The sequence below is a fragment of the Falco punctatus genome (genome assembly GCF_963210335.1).
Source record: "Falco punctatus genome assembly, chromosome: 4".
Classification (NCBI taxonomy): Eukaryota; Metazoa; Chordata; class Aves; order Falconiformes; family Falconidae; genus Falco; species Falco punctatus.
The window spans coordinates 69,636,634-69,662,171 of NC_137583.1; the positions used below are offsets into that span (position 1 = coordinate 69,636,634).

The following is a 25,538-nucleotide window of genomic DNA, read 5'->3' on the forward strand; positions in this document are numbered from 1 at the left end:
TGGACTAAAGTGACAGAAAATCAGTAATCTCTGTTATTTTGAAATAATGCTGTTGTAATAAACCCTGTTATTTTGAATAACTTTGAGACCCCACCCAGAGTACTGCATCCAGCTTTAGAGTCCTCAGCACAGGAAAGGCATGGACCAGTTGGAGGGGGTCCAGAGGAGGGCCACAAAAATGATCTGAGGGATGGAACACCTCTTCTATGACGAAAGGCTGAGAGAGTTGGGGTTGTTCAGACTGGAAAAGAGAAGCCTTCAGGGAGACCTTATTGTGGTCTTTCAGTACTTAAAGGGAACTTATAAGAAAGATGGGGACAGACTTTGTAGTAGGGCCTGTTGTTATAGAACAAGAGGTAACAGTTTTAAACTAAAAAAGGCTAGATTCAGACTAGATATAAGGAAGAAATTTTTCATGATCAGGGTGATGAAACACTGGAACAGGTTACACAGAGAGGTTCTAGATGCCCCTCGAAACACTGAAGGTGAATGAGCAACCTTATCTAGTTGAAGATATTCCTGTTCATTGCAGAGGGCTTGGACTAGATGACCTTTAAAGACCTAATCTATTCTATAATTCTATGAAATTGTGGAATACACTTCTGAAAGAGGATAGTAATTAATTGTTGATATTCAGATTATACATCATAGTTGTTAATTCCATCTTGAGCACAGATTGTTACAGAATACTGGTCTGTTTTCCATATAGTATCTGAATTGCAGATTCTAGAAGTGCATTGTTTTCTTCGGATGTCAAGAAGACATTGCTGAAAATCATCCTGAAAAATATGAATGAACTTCAAAGGAGTATTGTGTGCTAGTCACTTGGAGGAAACTTACAGAGTATTATGTGGATTGGGCCATTTCATATGATTCTTTAAAATGAATACATTATTTATGGTTTCCAGAACATAACTAGTAAAAAAGTGACCTCTGAATTGTAATCCACGCGCAAGGGTTGCATTGAAGTCTGTTCACAAACAAATCCATTTATATGATCTGTTTCCTCTTCAGCCTCCGGTTGTTTGAAAATATATTTACAAATGTTGGTTATTAATCTTGGCATAAACAGGACCATCAGTGCTGCAAAATTCTGAAAATAGGCAACAAAATAAGTATTGTTTAGTAGAAATCTGAATGTTTTTGCTATATGAAGCCATCTCAGTAGATAGTTTTGCTAAATCTTTCTACTATGAGAGTAAGGAAACAGAGGAATTTTATAATGAGTAAGTTTAAAGACAGTTGGTAAATGTTCTAAAATAATTTATTTTTCTGCTGTGTAGCTTTACTTTTCATACACCATTACTAAATACTTATATCTTAAAAAACCCAACAACACGAGGCATCAGACTATAATCAGAGTAGAGAACAGTGTAAAATGTACATTCCTGCTTTGCATGATAACCTGTTCTTATTCAGTGTAATTTTACTGTATGGAACTTGTTTTTTTAAGATCAGAATGAACTTTACATCTGAAAACACTATGTTATAATCCTGACCCTAAAAAGCAAGTAGCTTCATAATGTTTTTATTCATTTAACACCACAAAAGAAACAACTAAGTATATTGCTTGCATTTAATGATTCATATCTGTACGCAGACTCTACACCAGTGTTAGAATGATTGTTTACCTCCATGCCTGTGTGTCATGAAAGCACAACTTAGGATCTCCTGAGAAAAGTGCACGTCCTGAGATGAAAGAGAATCCACATTAGCTTTTGTACTTACAGGTTTTGTCTTGGGCGGGTTTATTTTGCTTCATGCATACAGTTTAGATGATGACCATGTCATTTTCTTGATGCTGAGTAGCCATAGAAGAATTACAACTTGGAGCCTTCCTGGTAGAATGAATTCCTATCAACTTCAAAGCCAAATTCTGCATTAATTTCACAGGATTGAACTCCAGATTATCTGCAAATTAGCAATTTGACATGCAAATAAATATCTTCAGTGTAGACAAAATGTGGTTTATTTAATTTAGAGAGAAGTTGTGCCTACACCAGACATTCAAAAACTAAAATATACTAATTTTGCCTTTTTCAGATGCATGCCTTGCAGTTAGCACTGTAGACAGTGAACACCTGTACAGAGAATTTTGCAGCATGATATACTTTTAGAAGCTAATGGGCAATGAAAATATGACATTAATTTAGTCCACAAAAGCTACCAGTGTCAAGAATATGGACCTTAAAGTTGTTGCTGTTCTGATAAATGTGTTTTAGTGATTGTAGATGGTGCTGCCAAATAGATGTCTTATGGACAAGCTAAAGATGAGAGATTTGGGATTACAAATATACTCCTAGAATTGCCAGATTTTTATCTTGGTCTACTTTTCCATGTCTATGAATGGATAAAATGGCATTTGCATCCTAAAGTAGTAGTATCTTTTTGAGTGAAAGCTCTGTGAAATGCTCAAACTTGCTAAAATGAGTGAGTAAAAGGTCCTTTATAGTTCCAAGCCAAAGGTACTCCCAAGTCTTAGACAGGCACTGATGCGCTCTCTGTATTGCTCTCTCTGTATCGCTGATGGTTCAGTTATTTCCTGAAACTTAGTAAGACCTGAGATGGTTAAGAAGTTGAAGAACAGTGGAAACTGATCATATTTTGTGTGGATAGAAAGTTTGGAGATGCTACAATTCACAGTCCTAATTGTGTCCAAATGTTCATTTTTCCAAATGTTAAGACTTGCTTTAAAATAGAATAGTTTTCATAAAAGAAACAAAATCCACTTCTACGTGCAGTAGTGTCTTACCACAAAATGTCAGCCTCAGAGACACTAAAGCTTTTCAGACAAATAGCTGAAAATGTGTTAGTAGCAGAAGTTGTCCCAAAAGCTTATTCTTGCAACTAGCTGATGAATTTTTTTAAGCAATTTACAAAAATGTTATGAGAAGGATGGCAGTTTCTTGGTTAAATTGTGGCTGGTGGTTTATTAGAGTAACAGCATGAGTCAGGCAACTTTGAGAATAAACTCTCCTGCCAGATTCATCTTTATATCAGGTACAGACAGTGGTTTGGTGTGAAAACTAAAACACTGGAAATGGGTCTCTTTTCTGATTGCATCTGCTCTGGCTGGAACAATGACAAGTTTCCAGTTAATTTCTCAGCAACTGCAGTGCCCTCCTGCCAGTCACACTTGCCAGCTCAGCTGCTCCTGAGCACTTCTAACCTGTCTCAGCCCAGATGAGACCAGTTACAGGAGACTTTCTATTGGAACTACTTCAGCTTGCTGGATTCATTTTTACTGACCCAGATGTGCACGTGCCGCTTAGCCTGCCAGTAGCCCTTTGCCAGAGGGAGAGTTACAAACAGCTGGGGACAGCTTGTGGGCAGTAACTTCTGTAGTCAGCACAGCTATTGCTTGAAAAAGATGTCTGCCCATAATCAAGGGACCCTCATTTGCACACGCTTGGTGTGCAAGCCTCAGACTCCCCTCTTCTTTATCTGAGGGGTGCTCCTCAGAGGTATCAGAGGGAGCATGGGTATTTCAACTGTAATTATTTTTGTGAACCAACCTACTTTTCATAGTGTTCTAAGGCAAACTGAAGAAGGCTGTACTATGTGTAATAAAATGTGACCTGAAAATTCAGTGTCATGAAACTTCTCAGGTCTGAAGGCAGATGCTCTCCTTTCTAGGTATCTACAGCTTCCACTGAACTCTGACGGCAGAGTTGTGAGATTTGAGAGCTTAAGTTCATCACTTGCTCAAGGCTGTCTTGAGTATAAGGAGGAAGTGTTTCTGGTTTAAGTTATTTAATTAAAACTTACAGTGTTTTCCTGTTGGACACTGCTTAGGGGCTTGGAGTGTTACTAATAATACAAGTAGGTGTTAATTTGTGGGCATAGTTCAGGAAAGGTCGTAATAAGTCTAGCATATAGTCAGTTTATCAAGTTTATCTGTAATGTAAAACTTAGTCATAGAGGGATGATCTCTGTAACTGTATGCATCAGATAACACACCTACACACCACTTAAATATGTTAGCACCATCTGAATTCTTAGTGATTTTTTTAAAGTATGAGTAAGTGTTTCAGTGACTCACATATGAAAGATTTGGGGGAACCAAACAGCTCGGTGGAGGGAGAACTGTGTAGGAAGCGGCCTGATTGCCATGGGGACAGAACAAGAACAGATGTGGCAGCGAAGGAAGAGTGGTACTGAGCTGTGCTATAGCTTTCCAGCAATATAAAAATATTGTTTTAAGACATTTATGGGGCTTATTAAAGCAAGTAACTAATTGCCTTCTCAAGATACTTTTCATTTTTATCTATTGTTTCCTGCTTAGGTATTATCTTCCCTTATACTAATCTGTGATTTTCAGCTGTGGAATTCTTTTTACTAACCAAAAAAAAATCTACAGTTTTCCTGTATTGTCGGTTGGTACTCTTGTTCTTCTGGACTTCCGATCTAATGCAAACTCCACAAGAGGTATTTTCTAATCTCTCTGGAGAAATTTGTCTCCCCAAGGGTCACATTTTTCTAACAAGCTGTAATGTTTTCTTTTGAAAAATGTTTTCCAATTTGCAATAAAAGTTTTAGATTACAGTATGTTACAGGGGATACAGCTACTATGTACAAATGGAGTTTTAGATCTGAAGTTCTTTTTTCTGAAGTTTTTAAATATTTTTTTGTGGTGAGCTTAATTCTTTGGTATTTTTAAGCAATCCAGGTTTCTGGAACATCTTTAACATTTGAGACCAGGGATGTTTTTAAAGTTGGTCAGTTTTAGAACAGATTCAGATCATCAAGGGATTTCATTAAAAGCATTCAAGAGGTTGTCTTTTCAAAGAATGAGATTCTGAAGTTCCCCTGGATACAGCATTTGTTGTAAAGCAGTGGTTTGTTACGAAGCCTAAAAAATTGAAGTTTAATCTTAGTGAAATGTTTTCTTTCATATTCTGCCAAAATACAGCAAACAACTACTAAATTATGACATTTGCAGCAATACTACATGTCATCATTAGGAGAAACCGTAGTCTGTATTTTCAGCCTGCCTCACAGATTTTTACAGTGCCAGGGAGATAGGCTCTTACGTATAAGAAAGGTCCAGAACATAATGGTTGCTAATCCTGTTGTACAAATAAGATCTGACAAGTTTGAAAGTACCATGACATGTTTATGCATTGGAAGAATATCACCTTGATTACTTATTTGAATGCTAATAATACCATTTAGTTTGTGGGGGTTTATATGGAGATCTGAAATTGGGCAAAATTAATCAAAAGAAGCTGGAGGGTTCTAATTTTCCCAAGGAATTCTATGATTCTCTTTTACTGGCATCTCTTAAATGCTGTTTCTTAAGACAGATCATAGCATGAGCAATGTTCATGCAGTGCCACACCCCAGGGGTGCTGTAAGGCATAAAACAAAAAGGTTTCTTTAAAGGAATATAGCAATAACAAGAAGTACTCTATTACTGCAGTACTTACCTGTATGACAAATACAAAATTCTTTTCCCTTCTCATTTGATAGAAGTTAGAATATTTAAATAGAGAAGGGATACTATAAAATAACCTTGCAAGAAAACTCACAAAGGATATGTGTGTTGTGGAAAGTTTCCAAGTTGTCATTAGCCAAGGGACTAAACATGGTGGTGTGAAAGAGAGCACTACTGAGTTGTGAGAGTCAGGGATACAGTAGACTTCACATTGCTGGGAGACACTAAGCATTTGATGGTTTTATCAGTCTCATCTTTTGTGAATTTGCTTACACCTATATATCTGTTTTCTCAGCCTGTGACTATTTGACAAATTTGGAGATTCTTCTCCTACCTTCCTTTCATCACCAAATCCTAGGCACTGCTGATAGTCAGGGTCAGAAGGTCAGTACTTCGTGCTTAGTCTAGAGAAAGCTGTTTTCGCTTGTGCTTGCAGAACCCCCCAAGGGACAGGGTTTTTAGTACGGAGCTACAAATTCACTTTATAATTTTTCATAGTGTTCATTTACTTTTGTACATTACTTTACAACACAATTTAAAAAAGAAGGTAAGATGGTGCATATGGATCTAGTAGTGTCCCAACTGGCATGCTGATACCCTGTGAGAATGTTAACGCTGGGAAACGTGACATCTGGTTCTGCTGTTGTGGTGTTTATGCATTTAATGCTAAACAGTAATTGGTTAAAAGACAGATACTCCAGTTAACATGGACTTGAACCCAAACTGACCTTTTCCTAGCTGAGTCCAGTATAGTTGGTCATAGCATGCTTGATGATTTTGAACAGGAGGAAGATTTTCCCTATACACTTTAGCTTATGGTGATCTTCTGAGAGCTGAGGAAGGAAAGAAGCCCATCTATTCCAAGAGTGCGGGCTTGGAATTTTATCACATTATTATACATGATTATCAAAAAAAGTGGACACCCTTAGTAATGTGTCCTGGCAATCCAAAATGAATAGCTGAATAGGATTACAGCAGTTCTGGAAAATATGCTTCCTAAATTGTTCTTTTGCTGTAAGTTTTACATTTTATTTGCCTCCCATCTCTAGAGAGTATGTGGTCTGAACCTCACCTCACACAACTGAACAGCCCTATGAAATTGCTAGTGCCTTTTCTCGTCCTGGAACATATGCAGATTTTATTTCTATGTTTTAAATATTATTTTACAGAATAAAAAGAAGTTACAGTACAAAGAAACTTCAGACTATACTCTCTAAAAACTGACCTAATTTTTTAGGATATATTGTGTTTCAGATTTATATATGATTCAAAACATTTGGTATTGCATGTTCTTGATTTCAGTTCTTGCTGATCTTTTAAGTATACAGGTGATGTTTGTGCCATATGGTTATGTGTGGTGCTGCAATCTTACTGCCTCATCCTTAAACAGAATAACTCATCAAACCAATACCTAGAAAATATGTAAAACTCAATTGCTAATCCAGAAAGGAAAATATGAAATAATTTATTGTCTATAAGCCTTATTAGCGAAGTCAGCTGTTCTGAATTCTGCTGCAATTTACAACAGTTTGGCCCTTTTCCTGTAGAGTTACTTCATGTTCATGCCAATAAAGCTGAAATCCTATCTCTGTTTAGAGATTTTAAGGAAAGCTACCCACAGTAAAACTACAGGGGTAGATCATGTGTGCAGTCATGTTTTTTTATTTGAAAATATTTGAGATATCTTTATTCTGTATATCTACAGAACTTAGTAATATGTGGAAGTACAGTGTTGAGCACATGCTTCCAGCAAAAGGAGTGTAAAGAATTTACAGTTTTTAATATTTGCCCTTAGCAAATAGGTTCTTAGTTGCAGGTATAATCTGTATTAACCTGTGTTAACTGCATTAACATTGGTTGAGAGTTCACCTTTGTTGATGTCTGAGAATACACCCAAGAGAGATCAATTCCAAATCCCTTGACTGGGAAAAGAAAAGCTTCAATGGCAGTTTATACTTTATTAGATACCAGAGAATCTCCATGGAAGCAGTTCTTAGAGGGAATGAATTTTCTAGTATCTATTTCAAGATACCTTACCTTCTTTGGATTAAATACAGAGAAGGCATACAGGAGTCCTGGTACACAATAAATTACTGAATGTATGAACAGATGATTGTATTACTAAGTTTAATAACTGCCTGTTGCTTTGAGAGTTGCTTAAGCGGAGTGTTCTGCCTTGCTTTTACAGCAGGGAAGAAACATACACAGGTGTTACCACAGGTCAGATGATAAGGAGTACCTTGCTGTCAGTAAGTTTGTTGTTTGTCTTTCTCTGTCCAAAGCCAACTTCCTCATTGCAGAGCTCTGGCTTTCCCTGGAACTGGATAGGCTAGCCTGAATTTGAGGCACTTCCAAACCTGCAAGATGGAGCTTTTAGTAAAGAACAAGGAAGAAAAAGAATAAAAAATAAGTGAAACCTTCAAATTATATTGTAGATCTTTGATAGATATACCTACACCAGTTTAAAGTTCATTATCACAGGTTATCCTGGCAATAGCAATGGTTGCAGTATGGTCAGTGGTGTGGTTACCAAGCAGCTCAGGAAGGCAGCTTTAAAGCTAACAGATACACAAACCCGTCAGTGCTTCAGTGCAAATGTACCTTTACTGTCCCTGCAGGGTATGTGATGTGGATGTTCGCCAGTTTACTGTATTTGATATCCAGTTGGTTCAGCACTGTTGGCTTGCTTTGCAAGGTATTCAAAGCACCTCTTACAAATATATCAGTGACCTGGCACTTGATTATTTTGAATGTGGGTGTGCCCTGGAGGTTGCAGTCTTCCCTTTGGTGTACATTTGATTCTGGGAAAGGGAAGGCATGCTTTCCAGTCTTTACTGGGAAGCGATCTGTATCATTCCACTCATTTGCACGTCTCCAGCTTAACAGTACTTACTAGTTGTCCTCTGAGTGTTGCTGCTTAAGCTTGGGCTGTACTTCTAGTTGCCTGCCATGAGAACCATGACAGTCTGTGTTCTGACCTACACCCTTGAGGTCCTTTATTCTTAGCTGTTCTCTAGAAAAGAAACCCAAAAGAAACCCAAAATGGTATCGGTTCAAGTGTATGTTGCTTGTAAGTACAGCATTTTGATGTGTTACCACTCCACCAATGTTCTTACTGCTGCTGATCTACTGAGGATAATTTCATAGCCTATACTTTATATATTGGTTTGACTTTACCTAGTAGTCAGAATAGGTTAACAGATGATGTAGATGCCATACTGACACTTCCTTGACCAGCATATTCATATATTGAAGTACTTCTCAGAAGGTAGGCTGCAAAACAATGAAGCTTCACACTAGGGTGTCAGCATCCAAACTGGCACATCAAAATTTTCACTTTAATTATTATGTTCATGATGGAGATGGTAGAGAATGGTCATGTAGCAAAAGGTATCATAATTATTGAACAGTATATAATTTCAAAGAAGAAGTCTTTATAACTGCAGATACATCTATCTAAATTCTGCCAACACCTGCAATTAATTTCTGCAATACTATTTTTTAAGTACGGCAATCTTGGTTATGTTATGAATCAATTTGCTGCAGCTAAGTCACATAGAAGTAATAATTTTCTGTTTCAAAGCTATGTGAGAGACATTGCTTCTGCAGTTTCATTTTTTGAAGATATTAACTGAAAAGTAATTTATTTTCATATTTGCTCTGTTTTCATCTGAGCATCATGGTTTTTCTTAACTGAAAAAATATCTGTAATATGTGTTAATTTGTATGCCAGAGTATATAGTTCTGCTTGGGTTTTCTGTCATTTTCAATTTCTGTTGCAGCAGTGTATTGTAGCCACGTCTCTGAAAACACATATCCATTTCATAAGTCAGTTGCGTCCATGTGGTGTTTCAGAGTCTCAGATTTTCTTTACTGTATGAGCTAGCAAAAATTTTGTTCAAATTCTCATAATTCATTAACTTGGAAAATGTCTTCTCCCCTTTGGCTTTAATGCCATCCACCTTGTTCCTTCAGTGCCTTTCAAAATGTAGCTGTCCAGATCACCTTCAAAGTTACTGTTAGTGTAGCCTATCCCAGCTGCTATCCTTCCTCCAGTATCAAATGCAAGTTATGGTTTTGTTGAGGTTCGTTGAGACTTTATTCTTGATCATGATGAACTTCACACACATGAAATCCAATTGTTTTCATTATTCAGTGGGTAAACCCTACAGGTAAATTTATATTTCTGCTCCAAGATATTTAGAGTGTAGAGCCCTATTAATCATCCAGTGTAATGTCTTTATAAAAAAAAATCCACAAAAACTTGTTGCCAATATTTTTTTCATTATGTAAGTGGGAAGACATATTAGATGGCTTGTATCTTTTGAAATCTCTTCTTAAATATATTTCACCTGGATTAAAATTAAACCTTTGAGTAAATGTGCAAGCTAATTATCCTGGAGTGGTACCAAGGAGAATTGTGTTAAATGTTTGTGTGAGACAGAGCCTGCGCGGATAGTTCAGGACGTTACTAATGGAAAATAGTCAAGATCATTGCTTCTTACACGCCTGTGGTAAATGTGACTGAAAGTAATCTCTTTCTGAGTGCTCAGTGAGGCTTTTAGGAAGAAAATATTTATCTAATTTCTAAAGCTGGGAGTCATCTCACCTAACTTCAGATTTCTCACAGTTAGAAGTCTAGGTGTAAGTTACTTGCTGTAGATTTCTGATGTGGTGAAACAGATGATTTGTATGATCTATCTTGTTTTCTCAATTGATTATGAAGGGAGCCCAGGATGTATAGATTTAGATGTCTAAACTTTCAGATACCTGAATTAGGAACAGAGTAATCCTGTCTTTAATGAAGACATTTCAAGATCATGGGTCACCCTACGAGAACCTAAGCAGAATAGCTCACATGCTGTTAATGACAATCTTAAAAGAAAATAAAAAGATAAGGCCAAAGTGAATGTGGAGACTGAACTCTGCTCTGCTTTAGTGGACATGTCACACCAAACCTATTGGTAAAGCAGTGCTTGACTCATGCTTTTCAGACTCTGCCAGTTGTGGGCATAAGTCAGAAACCTTACAGGCAATAATTCTGTCCTAGCCATTTCACTGAGCTTTAGGAAAGGGCAAGGGAAGCCTTAGAGATGCTTTATATTGACAAGAAGCTCTGTGCTCTGTGGTTGATGAGAAGTTCAACATGGGCCAAGAAATCTGTGCTTGCAGCCAGAAGGCCAACCATATCCTGAGCTGTACCAAATGAAGCATGATCAGCAGGTCAAGGGAGGTGATTCTCCCCCTCTCATCCACTCTCATGAGACCCTACCTGGAGTACTGCATTCAGCTCTGGGCCCCCCAACATAAGAAGGACATGGACCTGTTGGAACAAGTCCAGAGGAGGGCCACAAAGATGATCAGGGGGCTGGAGCACCTCTCACGTGAAGACAGGCTGGGAGATTTGGGGTTGTTCAGTCTGGAGAAGAGAAGGCTCTGGGGAGACCTTATAGCAGCCTTCCAGTACCTAAAGGGGCCTGCAAGAAAGCTGGAGAGGGACTTTTTACAGGGGCATGTAGTGACAGGACAAGGGGGAATGGCTTTAAACTGAAAGAGGGTAGATGTAGATTAGATATTAGGAAGAAATTCTTCACTGTGAGGGAGGTGAGACCCTGAAAGAGGTTGCCCAGAGAAGCTGTGGATGCCCCGTCCCTGGAAGCATCCAAGGCCAGGCTGGATGGGGCTTTGAGCAACCTGGTCTAGTGGAAGGTGTCCCTGCCATGGCGGGGGGTTGGAACTAGATGATCTTTCAGATTCCTTCCAACCCAACCTATTCTATGATTCTCTGACTCTGTATTCAATGGCTTGAGATTCCAAGGGACAACTGAAAGTGTTCATCTGTCAATCACTTCTTTTTGGTCAAAACCTTCCTGGAAAACACAGTTGTAGGAGGCGGGATGATGGTGTGAAGTAAGGGAGCTGTCCTCATAGAAATCCTCAGGTTGGCAGATCTTTTGTATCACCCAGGTGGCAGAAAGCAAACTAGAACAGGCCTCGTTGGTCACATCCTTGTTTGTTAAGAGTTTCCCCTGTGAATTTTGAGAGAAAAAAGGTAATCGTGTTTTTTTCAAAGAAATACCATATGAACTCTGCAGACTATAGTAACTAGATGTGTGATAATGACCTGGTGTCCATTTTCTGTGATTTAGTTATGCATTTAAACTGTTATGTTAAAGCTACTTTTTTGCCATGATTAAAGAATTTTTGTTTCACTGAGCCCAGTATTAATGCACTCCAGATTCTGTTTCTTTGGAATAGTAACAGATGTTCACAGTTTGGTGCAATTTTCAGATGAGCAATGCTGTTTATAATAAATTTTCCTGAGACCACCCAACTCATTTCACTTGTAACTTGAACTATGTCCAAGTGTTGATCTCAGGAGATGTAAAAGAGATGTAATAATTTTGTGCCCCACCCAGTTCAAAAGACATGACTTAGTATAGATGGAATTTAAATATCTATACATCCATTGAACATAGAAAGTCAGTTTTACCTTGCATGCTGTGAAAAACGGAGGTGGAAATAGTAACATTCTTGCTTTCATTCATCAAGTATTCATAGGATCCGAAGATGTATATTGACAAGGTATGAAAGAAATAAAATTACAAACCGAAGATGAACAGGTGAAAAAGCACAACACAGCAAGTAAAACCAAAGAAACTGAGATTTATTCTGGAAAATGCTGATTTATTAAACAGAAAAAAATCAGAAATGCAATATTAAATATAGCTTGGGATGAGGTGTAGGCGTGCAACACAGTGTGTCATGTCTTGTTAGAAACAGCTGCAGTAAATTTTGTGCTGCATTAACCAAAAACGTGATTTTGATATGTCTCGATCTGGGACATTATGTTTAGTGTCAAGCGTTTAACAGGAAAAATTATATTGATAGGGTTTAGGGGTGCTAGGAAGCAAGTATTGAGGAACTTTGGGTGATGGAAAGTGAACCTTTAATTCATGTCTCTGCATTTATAAAAGTCCTAGAGACTCAATCATACCAGTTTTGTCAAGGTATGGAACAACTCCCAAACGGAAAAAAAAGTCCTGAATGACTTGAGACCATGAAAATTAAACAAACAGTTCTGAATTGACAGTAATTGGTACTGAATGAAACAGATTTTATTTCTTTCCTGACATTTATTGTACTTTACACTTAACATTTAGTGCAGTGTTATTTTGAGATGATAAACTGAGAACTCAGGAAAAAGCATTGAGAGGTTCCTATGGCAACCATAGTGTGCATGTTATCTAAATGAACATTATGATTATGGTAATGTGACATCGTGGTGTTGAGTCCTGCCATTTGGCAGGTATGTATTTTACAATATGAGTTAATTGATGAGTGTAGAGATAGTTATAATGGCATTAAAATCAGTGATATGGAATTTTTTTTTGCAAGGGAGTTGCTCTACTGTGTGATGCAAGTAATTTCTTTGTATTTCTTGAAAGCACCTTGGCTGGAGGGCTCTGAGCTGGATTTTTCTACATGGTTTTTAGACACAGTGAATACTCAGCCCTGTCCTCTGACAGTGATCGTTCCCCAGTCAGAACACAAGGATTTTCATAATTGTGTGCAGTTGTGTCAAAACAGCCAATGTATGAATATGCAGATTGACAGATGCTGTGATCCCGCAGCACTCAGTGGCTTTTGTGTTTGCTTAACTGCTTGCCAACAATGAAGATGCTATTTCAGCATCTTCCTTTCAGCTGGAGCCAGAAATACCAAATGCAAAGGAAACAGTGCTGCTGTGAAAACTGCTGGAAAAGATTTTTTCTTTAGTTAAAAATAAATAAATTCATTAATCATTGCACCTCACCTTTTTTTTTACCCTGTCTTTTTCACTGGCAACTAAGGACAAACTGCCCCTTCAGTAATTCTTGTGTGTTGGTTGTTAATGAAATTCCAGACTTTCTCATTTGGAAATGAAAAAATATTTTGTCAGTGCCTTGGTTACACATGCCATGGTAAATACTAGAAACTGTCTGCTTTTCATAGTCTTATAATACTCTTGACCTGAATATGTCCCTGATTTTTGAAGTGACCTGTCTTGCTGTACAACAAAAGGCTTTTCATTTTAAGCCTGAACTTAAAATCTTCTTTATCTCTACTTTTTATTTAGTTTTAAAATTATCTTTTGAGGAAATCAGTTGCTTGCTTTGCTGGTAGGGTTTTTTTCTTTTTTTCTTTCTGCTTTTCTTCACAAAAATAAGAGAAATACTGGAACTTCTTTTGGAAAACATATGGGATGTAACCTTTATTCCTGCTCTAGCTGTGTTTCCCAGGAAATGAATCAGGGCAGCATGGAAAGGATCTAAAGCTCCTTGATCCAGTGCAGAAGAAGTAAAGGCAGATCTAAAAACTGTCATTTAAAGCAATGACTGCTAAGGACCTCTTACAAAGCTGTGGTGTGAGAGTTTTTTGAGAATTGGAGTCTGAGTAAAAAGGGAGCCTTTTGGTGGGTCTGCACTATGCAAACCTGGATAAATTGTCATCTGGGGAATTCTGCAACCTTTACTTACAGTTACTCAGGAAGGCTGTGTTAATTTAGAGAGTCCATTCCCATGGGGACCACAAATAGTTCCTGGGGTTGTCAAATTTCTTGTGATCAAGCAGCTGCAAAGGTTCCTTGAGAGTCCCTGGACTTCTGCCACCTGGGCTGTGAGCGTGGGCAGATGCAGCTTCCATCTGCATGGGCGTGCAGCTGTAACCGTGCTGCATGGCAGGCGTGTGCATGCTACCTCTGCTGGTGCTGCTTTTTGAGGGGAAGAACAGCTATAAACCCCTTAGCCCAGTATATCCTCACCTAACTTATAAGTCCTGCCATGCCATTATTTATCCATCAGAGCACTGGATTTATGAAATCAAAGCCAAGTATTCAGGCATTGCATTTTTGTCAGTTGTTTGTAATAATAAAGCTTCTTGATGTTACTAGTAAACTGCAGTGTCACATTGTGGTACTACAGCTATTATTAAAATTGAAGTAACACTGTCTTCCTGTGGGTAGGGAGGTTAGATTAGCACACTCACCAATTTGCACACATTAACTATACTTAGTTTTGGTCTTCCATTCTCTGGAAAGTTCATGCAGCTTTGCCATGACTATATTTTTTAATTTGCTACCTTCTTTAAGGCCTCTATTGTCTTCCCTTAAAAACAGGGCTTCCCTGTGTCTCCCTTATGTGATCTTGACTTTGCGTGCTGCTGACAGTGAATTTGAACTAGAGCTGGTTGAGAATTTTCCATCAGAATGAATTTCAACAAGAAATGCCTGTAAAACAAATTTATCAAAACAAGAACTTTTACTGTGTTTTTTTTTAAAAAAACACCTTTTCTAATTGGATAATCAAATACTGTTCTGTTGCATTAGTTTGACCTGATTGGCAGTATTTAATATTACAAAATTGACCTCAAGGATTTTTATCTTTGATTTAGTTGATAAGGCAAAAAAAACCACCCTCTTGAAACTGTATAGAACACTGAAACTATTCTTGACAACAATTGATAATTTTGCAAAACATTTTTCCCCGGAAAAAAATATTGAGTGAATTTCTTCAATAATAGCCCAGTTCTCTGTGTGAGTGACAGATGTAAGCACATTTTGTCTGTGTTTCTAAAGACTGTTCCAAAAAAAGAATGTGGTTACAGGTGTTTGGTCAAGTGTTGGGATGTTCCAGTCCTCCCTTTGTGAAAGGGACAAATACATTACTCAGTGCTTATCATATTAAGAAATAGCAAGCAAGGGAACATTATTTATTTTAAAAAGAAAGGTGTGACATTTTCTAGTTCAGTAAAACCTGGAGCCTGACATTAGCTTAAGTACAAGCAGGAGATGATAGAAGCCACAGGAACAAGTGAGAGTGTGGTTTTGTCAAACACCAATACTAATGAGCATTAAAAAATACTGGTAACCAAGACTGTGAAAGATCAGAAAAAATTAACATGTTTATACTTTTATTTTATACAGTTATGTCCAATTTCAAAGTTTGGTCTTTCTTCTTTCAGAATGATCAGTCTATGCAAGATATGCAGATAATGGGAGGAGATGATCTTTCAAAGCTGACTGGGAAGGTTTGTTAATTTTAAATTTAAGAAACACTAAAAACACTTGAGAAAAGCTGTGTAATTTTGCACATGGACTGTCAGATACTAATAGCGGAATCAAAGAAATTTATTATTAAATTGCTGTAATGCCATTGCTTTCAGTTTGCAGCTGCCCAGAAAGGTTGGAATGTAGCTCCTCGGTCCCAGTGTAGGGATTTCCCAATAGAGTTACACATGTACCATCAGTGAGATCGTGGGCAAAATTGCTTCTCCTGAGCTTATGTCTTGGAGCCTTGTTTTTTCTGCCTTCAATGGGTGCATGCAAGTAAACTGCACATAGGGTATCCCTGTTGAATTCAGCATATGAGGAGTTTAACACAATTTTGCAGACTGCACAGAGTTCGGTTGTGGAACCTTTGACTCAGCTAATCAGGCTGGCTGTATGACTGAATTTGCTTTGCACTGTGCTTGAACGTTGTGGTAATGAGAGAGGGTTTGAGTCAGTGAAAAGGCTATTTTCATCTAGCCATGGCAGTACAAAGCAGTACTTTGAAGAAGAAGGAAGGCTGATTTCATTAGGCAAATGGTCTATGTGGAAAACAGTCAAAAATTGATTCTTTACTTACACATTAAGGCAACATAGTACGTAGCTTGTTATTTGTACTATATGTGCAGTTACTCTTCTATTAGCTAGCACTAAACAGTATCAGTTTCTTCAGAGCACTCAACTGTTGCACTAGCAAACTTACTTGTTTTGTTGTACTATTGCACACAAGAAAAAGAAGAGAAAACCAACTTTAATTAGTACCTTAATACTAAATAGGTTTTGATGCAACTAGAACTTATATGAAAAAAATGCTGTAATACTCAGAATATTTTAGTGATACATATGTCATCAATTTGCACTTCTAAATACTCCTGCTGGGTGTTTCCAGATTATCACTAAAGTGTTATTCATGTTCTTGGGAAATACTAATTCATTTGCTACTTTCTAATATTCACACACTGGAGCTACCTGTTTTTCTATGATTTTGCATATGTTTCTCTACCTCACAGGCGGAACTAGCAGTGCACCTCTTCATCTTACCTAACATTTCTCTTTCCCAGATAGCCCAAACACTTTCTCAGCTTCCAGGCCCAGCTCCCCTTCCTTATCTTCTAATCCCAAGTTTTCTTGATGAATGGTTTCAGTTATTAATATATTTTCCAGACATAATCTTTCTAGTATAATTGAATTCACTGAGGCAAAACACTGTTTTCTTTCGCAGTACTTTTGTGTATGTGTGTGCGTCCTGATGTGTATGAGAGAAAAGGAAAACTTCACCCCAAGTATTTCTGTTCTTTCCAAAAATGGAGTAAATTGTTCTCTGACACTGAAATTCCCAGTGACCTTTTTCTCCTTGGCACGACCCTCCTGTTGCCATGTATGGAACAGGACATGTAATTTGGCTGTTGGAAGGCTAGCAGATACTTGAGGAAAAAACTGAAGAGTGATACAGTTTAAGATTGCTGGTGAGGAGACTGGGATTTTGGGTAGGCAAGAAGGGGCTGGTTTGGGACCGAAGGTAGTTGCTGGTCAGGAAGGGAGCCCAGTGCTGGAAGCTGGGTGTGCAAAGGCTGCAGCGGAGCAGGAAGGGAGGGCTGGGACTGCCCAGGGGACAGACATGCTGAAAGGGCATCTTCAGTGGTTGGTTGTATGTATGGTTTTCTGTGACAGAGATGATGTATGAATAATTAATAGCATATTCACTATAACAGGTGAGAATGGGGTTTCCTTAAGACTTATTTTACTGATTGAAAAGCTGGGATGCGAAGCTTGAGCTGAAATGTTCTTACTTACACATCTAAAGTTGGATATATGAAGGAGTGGTGTTATGTCCATGGATGCCAGCTCCTCCATCTGTTGTTGACTTAAGCAATTAGTGCAAGTATTCAGCACATTTTACTAATCAGCCATTTGTGGACTGATTCAGAGCCTCCTACGGTCAATGTAAATCTTTCCTTGAAGTGTTTTTTAGTACCTTAGTTTAGCTGCTGGCTTTTAAAACTGCTGGCTTTAGTAACCATTCTAAGTCACTGAGTGAATTAGTGGAAGACCTACTGATAGAATTCAAATTCCTGCTTTTAAGCAAGTTGGGTGCTTCTTCTGCCTGCTTGGAGTACTTATTAAGAAAATATTGTAATTGTATTGAAAAATTAATATGCCAGGTTAAGTCCCATTAACTTAATGATCATGGAAGTGTTTTCAAAAGTGCCAGCATGGGTTCAAAATGTAAGTTCCCTGAAGTTTCTGTAAAGTTTAAAAGCATCAATAATATAAACAGTTTTGAAACCCGGAGACAAAGGATTCTGAGATTTTGATCTTAAAGTGCTCTTCATTAAGTAATAATACCTGGAATGTCAGCTAGCCTATAATCTTAGTGAACAAATAAAGCATTTCCATGTATTACTTATTATTGGAAAAAAAGATTACTGAGTATGTTCATGAACATGCTGTTCTGTAACAATATTTTTTTCTGAGAAAGCTTAAAGAAAGGAAAAAAATTTAAAAGCTAATTAAAAAGAGGCTGTTAAGGCTAATAGCTCTTCAGAAGGAAGAATATCTGCTCTGTACTTCTCTACAATATGCTTTTGTTCGTAAAAATATTATAATCCTGGAAAAAATTTATAATGACCCAAACCATGAAAAAGAGAAATATTCTGAGAGAGAAGTTAGCATACAGACCCAAACTGTTGCTTGAAGAAAATCATGCACAATTTGAAATTCTTCTTCTTTGAAGAAGGCCATAGAGGCAAGAATAAAGATTTCCATGACATGAACCATGAATAAAGGTGCTTAAAGAATGAGTCTTGATATAGCATAAGATTCTAATGCTTTGTAACTATTCATTTCTATGCAGAAAAATACAATTTCAAAATCTCCAATGACAAAAGTGGTGAACATAAAATTTCTCCTTAGCTGATTTCATAGTTAAGTAGCTGCTTAGTTTTCAATTGCTTTAAAGCTGAAATGATCATTTGGGTAAAAATTATCATTCATGTTTGTAAAGAGGAATTAATTTTGCAAATGGGGAGATAATGAATAACTATCCAGAAAACTGGAGGCACTGTTTCAAAGCAAGATGGCTATAAAAATTCACGCAGATGAGGTGAAAGAACAAATAATATAGCCCTGTTTAGGGTTAATACCATAATCATACTGTATAATACTGTAAAAATTTTTAACACATTTTAAAATATTTGTGGCATTTAAACAAAGTAAATTTTAAAACATCTAGAAACTTCAGTACATTCAGCTGTACCAGAGTTGTAAGTTATCGCTGCCATTTACGTCTTACACTTGTATGTGTCTATGTTTTGTCCCAGGAACTTTGGAGCTAGTTACATAGTCCAAAGTCTCTACTGAGCGGAATCATTCTGTATATCACTCTATATGTAATATGTCCTGTAACCTTTCAAAAAAGCTCCTATACCACTTTACCTTGTCTCTTTGCAAATAAGACCAGTTAGACAATATCATAAACTTAAGTTTTTATCATTTTGCAATTACTTATTATAATTGCATAATGTAATTGATGTCAAAATGAGATCCATATATTCTTGTCATTATCACTATTTCTACAGAACGTAGAATGTGAACAAAATAATTTTCATTTGTTGGCTTAAGAAGAACTAATTAAAATAAAGTAGTTATGTACTTAGTATGATACAATTATTGAGCAGTGAATTTCTGATATTACATCTATCTGTAATATGGGTCAATGTTTATGTTCTTTATGAAGGGCTGTTTCCCTTGTTCATATTGAGTACATCTTGTTGACAAACAGTGGTTTTGGCATTTTCAGAAAAGTGTAGAAGGTGATAAATAGCGATCAAGAACAAAAGAAAATGAACGTCTTGTATTCTTTCTGCACTTCATTCTGCTAGTTTGAGCACTCCCATCACTACTCTAATATTCTTCTAAAATGACTTATCAGCTCATATCAGAAAGAGATTTCATTCAGAGGAAGATATCTACCATGCAGCACTCCTCACTTCCGTCTGGCAGGATTTGTACTATAAAATCTCCAGACTTCCTTTATGTGTCTCATCTAAATCAATTTATCCACTGTCTACCATTTTCTTGCCCCACTTGTCATATGGGAAGATGTTCCAGGAACATAATGCAATCTCACTTTCTTTTCTTATGCCTCTCATTTCTTCTCTTAATTTACTAAACCATTTTCTCTGCATGCCATAGGTTCTAACAACAGTTCTGAGAGCTGTCTCTCTATCATTCTTCAAAATACATTAACATTTCAGTATTTGATAGCTGTATAACACAAGGTTTTATTCTCTAGATTTAAAATACATACTATAGTCTCCACCATTTCAAGTTTGTGTCTGAGAATTCTCTTGGTTCAATACTTATTTTTTCTTTATCTTTCAGTATGCACTGCCTTGACTAATGTGTTTTCTCTCCCTGTATGCATTCCTTTCTGGAATAATGCCCATAAATTTGCAGAAAAAATAATTTTTTTTCTTTAGAATATCATGTACATGAGAGACTATTTATATGACAGTAAAGGTATACAAAAGCCACTATACACTTTTTCAATAGTCATGTCCCCCACTCATCTGTACTTCTTACTGCCTTCCTATCAGATGTGCAGCCTTGCTTTTTTCGTCTTTTCAAACGTTGATTTTATGTGTCTTGACACATTCCACATGTTCAGTATCTTAACTGCCATCTTTAGTCACTTTTTGTTTTGCATTTTTTCTCATTTAGATTTTATACCGTCTACTCTTCTGACAGTTGCCATCCTTAACTGCTTTTTCCACAGAAAAAAGCAGTTATGTTGTTTTTTTTTCTTCCCCAAAGTCAATCACCTTTCTTTGCTTCTTAGGTAATCTGTTCTATTGTTCACCATTATTTTCTTTTTTTGTTGTTGTTCTGAGGAAGCAAAAGTACAAAAAAAAACTTCCTAGCCTTCCTATCCCATTTTTCACATGGGCTTTGCTCACCCACTGTCTACTTGCTTCTATATCATACGTGTCCATAACTTTTGGTTTCACCTGTGTCCAGAAAATCCTCTTCCAATTCCAGATAATCAGAATATTACACTTTTTTCTTCAGGTAAGAGATTGGAGACAGTGATCCATTCCTGCATTGCCTTTAGATTGAGTATGGTAATTTGCTCTACTTCTTATGCACAACAGAAGCATGCTGTAAAGATGGCTGCAAGCAGAACATGTGCATGTACAGCATTCAGCACAATGCTCTCTAAGAACAAAACGTCAGTGAGAGCATATCATCATGCCCTCCGTCACATCCTCCGCTCTGTTAACTCTTGGAGATACTGAACTAGTTTTACAGAGTTTTAAGTAGCTGGTGTCTGTATAATACCGACTGTTAATGCACTGCCCAGGTTGCTCCCATCAACAGCTGACACTGACCAAACTGAGTGTCTAAAAAACCAATGTTTTTGAGATGTCTGTCCTTTCAGGAATGCCATAAGATACGGATCAGCCCAGCACAAAAGGTTAAAATCGGACTTTCGTGACCTTTTAAAGAACCCTGTAGAAACCTCCCATTTAGATGTCTAATTTCACAAGTCTTTCATATTATTTTCTAACATCTTGATGAAGTCTTAGTATATGTGGATTTCATTCCTGTGCATACCATAAAATGATTTCACTTCTAACAGCAGTCCTTGTCGCTTCCTTTGGACCTCTTCTGAAACTCGGTGCATTATTGTTTAACCTTTGTTTGCTGATGATTCTTCAAGCCTTATGGCACTGCTTTTTCAAGCCTAACAAGTTGTCATAAAATGTCTTGTTTAAACAGTAGAACCTGAGTTTCCCCAAATACAATGCTAAGAAAGCAAGTACTGCATGTGTGGTGAGTAAGCTGATAACCCGTTAACAATTCAGTTTGAAGAGTCACATTACCGATTTATGTATTTCTGATGCTATGGAGTACAAATGAAAATGAAGGTGTCTTTAGAAATAATCTAACTGAAAATGCAGACTTCTGAATGGAAATTGAACTAAAGGGAATGAAAATACTCTGTTTTGTAGCCTTCTACCTCCACCACCACCCCAAAAAAAAAGAAAAAAAGAGAAAGAAAAAGAAATAGAGATAGGTAAAAAGGGGATGTGTCTTTTTTTTTTTTTTTGTACTTTTGTATTTTTTGTGATTACGCCTTCATCTGTAGAACCAGATGTATAAAAGAACTCACCTTTTCCAGCAACTTTGTATTCATGCATACTTTATAAGCTGGTGTAATAATATGTTATATGTATCGCCAAGTAATTTAAGAATAATTCTGGCCAAGAAGGAGAGAAGAAGGAACATAGGACACTGATGGGGACTCAAAAATGAAAGTATTTCCATCGTTCCCAATTTCCATGTATTTTCTCCACTTGTAAGACCACCATTACCACTATAATAAATAGGATGAAGGCTTGTCTAGGCTTGTGTCAGGTCTTCAGCACCAGACAACTGGAATTTTGTTAGGGAAAGGATATATGAAACACAGAAAGAACAGAGACTTCCAAAATCCAGTTTATATCTGAACTATCTTTTTGAATACATCTAGTACTAGAAATGTTATCCATGTCTGTATCATCTCTTTGTAACTCCAATCACACCTGTAGTCCAACAAGATCCTGTAGCCAGGAGTTTCAAATTTAAGTAGCATGTGCAGAAGTTCTGTCTTTCAAACTTGCTACCTGCTTACCTTTAATGAGCTGTACAAGACTTAGGTAAATCTGCCTTCTTTAATTCCTTCCTTAAAAAATTCTGCAAACCTTGCCACGTTAATTTTTTTTTCTTACTACATTTATTTGTTGTGATCACAAACATTTTTTTTTCAGAGGTTCCTATATTTTAAGGTCCCAAAGCACCATTATTTTCTTGTCTGAACTTCTGGGTAATTAGATTGAAGGGTCCCAAATGATAATTTCTTCACTGTGTGTACAGCAGAATAGGTAGCTTTTGAGCTACCAACTATTTTGATTTAGAAAAGCTTCCGTACTTCAGACACATTTTACTAACATTCAACTGTCATCACTACTAAAATGGTGAACCTGATTTTCCCTTCTGAATTTGGATAGCTTTTTCCTTTCACTGTTGCCTTTTTTAATACCTTTGTCTGCTAGATTGAGCAGCTTGCCGTTATCAAATTTATATTGCCATATGGTTGCATATTTGCCTATCATCCAGTCATTACTTAAGCTTTTTTTACATAAACTAATACTAATTGGGAGCTGCTGTAAAGTACCATAGGATGTAAATGAGACAAGGTTTGAAGGTAGAATTAATAACAGGAAATTAATACTAGGCAGATGATATAGTTGGAAGAAACAAAATTTCAAGCATGTAGATCCTTCTGTAGGTCTGAACAGAATCAGCAAGCTTCAAGCTAAGTACAGCTTTGTAGAAATTCCTAGTTTTAACCTAATGGGGTAATCAGTTTTGGAGAAAACAGTGAGTGCCCTACATGATTGCCTGCCCTGTGACCAAAGGGGCAAATAAAAGCGTTAAGAATTCCTCTGAGCTGAAATAAGAGAGCAAATTATCAGCTGTGGAACACTGATTAATAAGTTGGAGGTCAGCTGCAGTGGAAGATTGTAATGTGCTGTAAAGCCAGTATTTTATTGAGTCCATGATTTCCAGCGCATACAGCAGTTCTGAATTTTTGTTCCCAGGCTCAACTGTTGAAGGTATTTTGTGGTCTCTTTGAGGTTGTGGGCTGAAAGGTCAAAGTTCTTTTGTGAAAAATGTTCTCCCACTGGGAACTGGCCTGTTGATTAAATAAAAGCTATTACTTCCTGCCACAAACGTTACTACACTGTAAGGTGTTTTTTCCAGGTCTCAAATCATTATTCTTTTCCCAGTATTGAGTTCTTTCAGGGTTTTTTTAAACAGCTTTTTTAAAAAATGTATGTTACGGCTTTTATGCTGAAACATTTAAGGAGAAGATACCTTCTTTGTTTACCTACTCAATTTTCTTGCTATATGTGCAAAGGCTGTGTTTGTCCTCTTAGCTGTAGTATTGCATTAAGTATGGTTGTTTATTTAATTACTTAAAAAGAGTTTCTGCTTTCCAGGAAATAATCTCCCTGTCTGAATTTGCAAATTAGCATTTTACCTTGTTAAAATGTTATGGTTTATGTTAAATCAAAGGTAGCCTTTCCCTCAAATTCTTATTCAGTGCTAAATTTGAAGCACTTCTGTTTTGTAGCAGTTTTTCTTTGAAATCAGTCTTCTGAATGGAACATAAAATCAAAATCTAGAGAAATTGTTATTCTTTTCCAGGGAGGTGAAAAATATTTTCCATGACACTTACTACTGTCAGGCAGGAGGCATACATGATCTGATTACTTTGCTTGGTTTTCTTAGCTGACGTTGTTCCATTTATTACTGACCCGTGGGAAGGTAAACAATAGAAATGTATTTGACTCAGTGCCAGAGTATTTTTCAGCTTATTACGAGTCAAGATTTTTCTTACATGTATTATAACAACAACCTACTTTCTTGCTGTGTGTAAGCTCATGTGGCTTTGAAAATCAGTAAACTACAGATGTTCAATTTTTTGCAGGTTTTCAGTCCATTATTAAAAAATTTACACAGATACATGGAAATTTATTATATAAGTGAAAATGTGTCTCTCTAACGTGGGAGACAAAGTCCCATGGAATGCAGGGGTTAGAAATTATTTCTTCTTCATTTTACACAGTACTAATATTGTCAAAAAACTGCTTTTTCAAGATGTCCCAAGACATGCGGCTATGAACCGTTTCTACTACTGTCTAAAAAAGAATATGAGAGCACAGATTTTATTTTTGTGTAGATTCAGTTCACACCACTAATACTATTTCTGCTCAGTGCAAATGTCCATGTGCAGTCACAAAGTCTATCCATCTAATCAAGGATAACCTAATCTATTTCAACCAGTTTTAGTTATACATCACTACTGACTAGACTTGGATACTGTATATCAAAGCACTTCTTGGCTGCTCATGGATGCTATGCCATCTCTTTTCTGGAACCCTTCTATCAGTAGCCTGCTTCAACAGGAGAAAGTAGGGGATAGACAATAATACAGTCAGTTTCCCAGCACATCATGTCATTTTGTAGGTGACAGTTTCTGGTACCAGAGGATGGCAAACCATTTAAATACCTTCAGCCATAAGCAAAAGTTAAACATGACGACTTCAGCCTAATCAAAGCAGGGATTAATGTATCTCTCAATGATCAGGATGCCCGTTTATTTATATATACCGAATGTTTTCATATCTATATATTTTATAGTGGCTTTTCCACTACAAAGTCCTTACATACAGAAAATCTTCATCGATGTTTTGGAAATAATGAGGCTGTGCATAATACAAAACAGAATCTGTTTCCTGACCTAGACAACTGCCTGATTAAAGGGACTTTCAAAGGACCAAACCTCTCAGTGTATATATTTGCAACTGTTGGACTCCTTGACTCTGAGGAGAAGAGGCAAATATAAAAGAATGTTGGTCAGACAATTTCAGGGCCTACTGATATTCTTCCTTCTCAAGTTAGTCAATAAATATGAGATCTTAAACTTCTGAAGTCACGCACAGGTGACTATCACTCTTGTGGCCAGACAAACCCTTCAGGCATGTCTGGATCCATGTTAAATCTTCTTTCCTTCATATGAGTCATTTGTGATAAGGAAATGTAGACAAGATTAAATTTCTATTAGACAGATGTATGACTGGCTGGAAAGCTGTTCTCAAAAAACAGTTAATTATGCTTCACTGTCAGACTGGATACATTAAAGCATGGTCTCCAGGGACTATATAATATTTAATTCATGATTGAAAAGATAGAATTAGGATTTAATGCTAGTGAGACTACCTGGAGAAATACTACAAGATAGTACTGTGACCTTAAAAAAATATTTTAAGAATTTGGTTCACAGAATGACATGTAATGACAATAAAAATGAATACTAACTTCTGTGTTTATATAGAAGTAATCTTTTGCATAAACGCAAGTGAGTTCTGAACTAGAGATGATAGGTGGATCACAAGTTGCACA

General features: G+C 36.9%; 1 protein-coding gene across 4 annotated transcripts in view; it reads left to right on the forward strand.

Annotated features, from left to right (window-relative positions):
• Positions 1-25,538, forward strand: part of PRTFDC1 (phosphoribosyl transferase domain containing 1) — a 48,063-nt gene that overhangs the window by 12,910 nt on the left and 9,615 nt on the right. For 2 of the 4 annotated variants that reach the window (XM_080384656.1, XM_080384655.1), the window contains exon 4: positions 15,440-15,505. The exons of the other annotated variants lie outside the window; for them this stretch is intronic. In XM_080384656.1, coding sequence (XP_080240782.1) covers positions 15,440-15,505 — 66 coding nt within the window. The remainder of the gene's footprint in view (positions 1-15,439; positions 15,506-25,538) is intronic. 4 annotated transcript variants of the gene reach the window in all.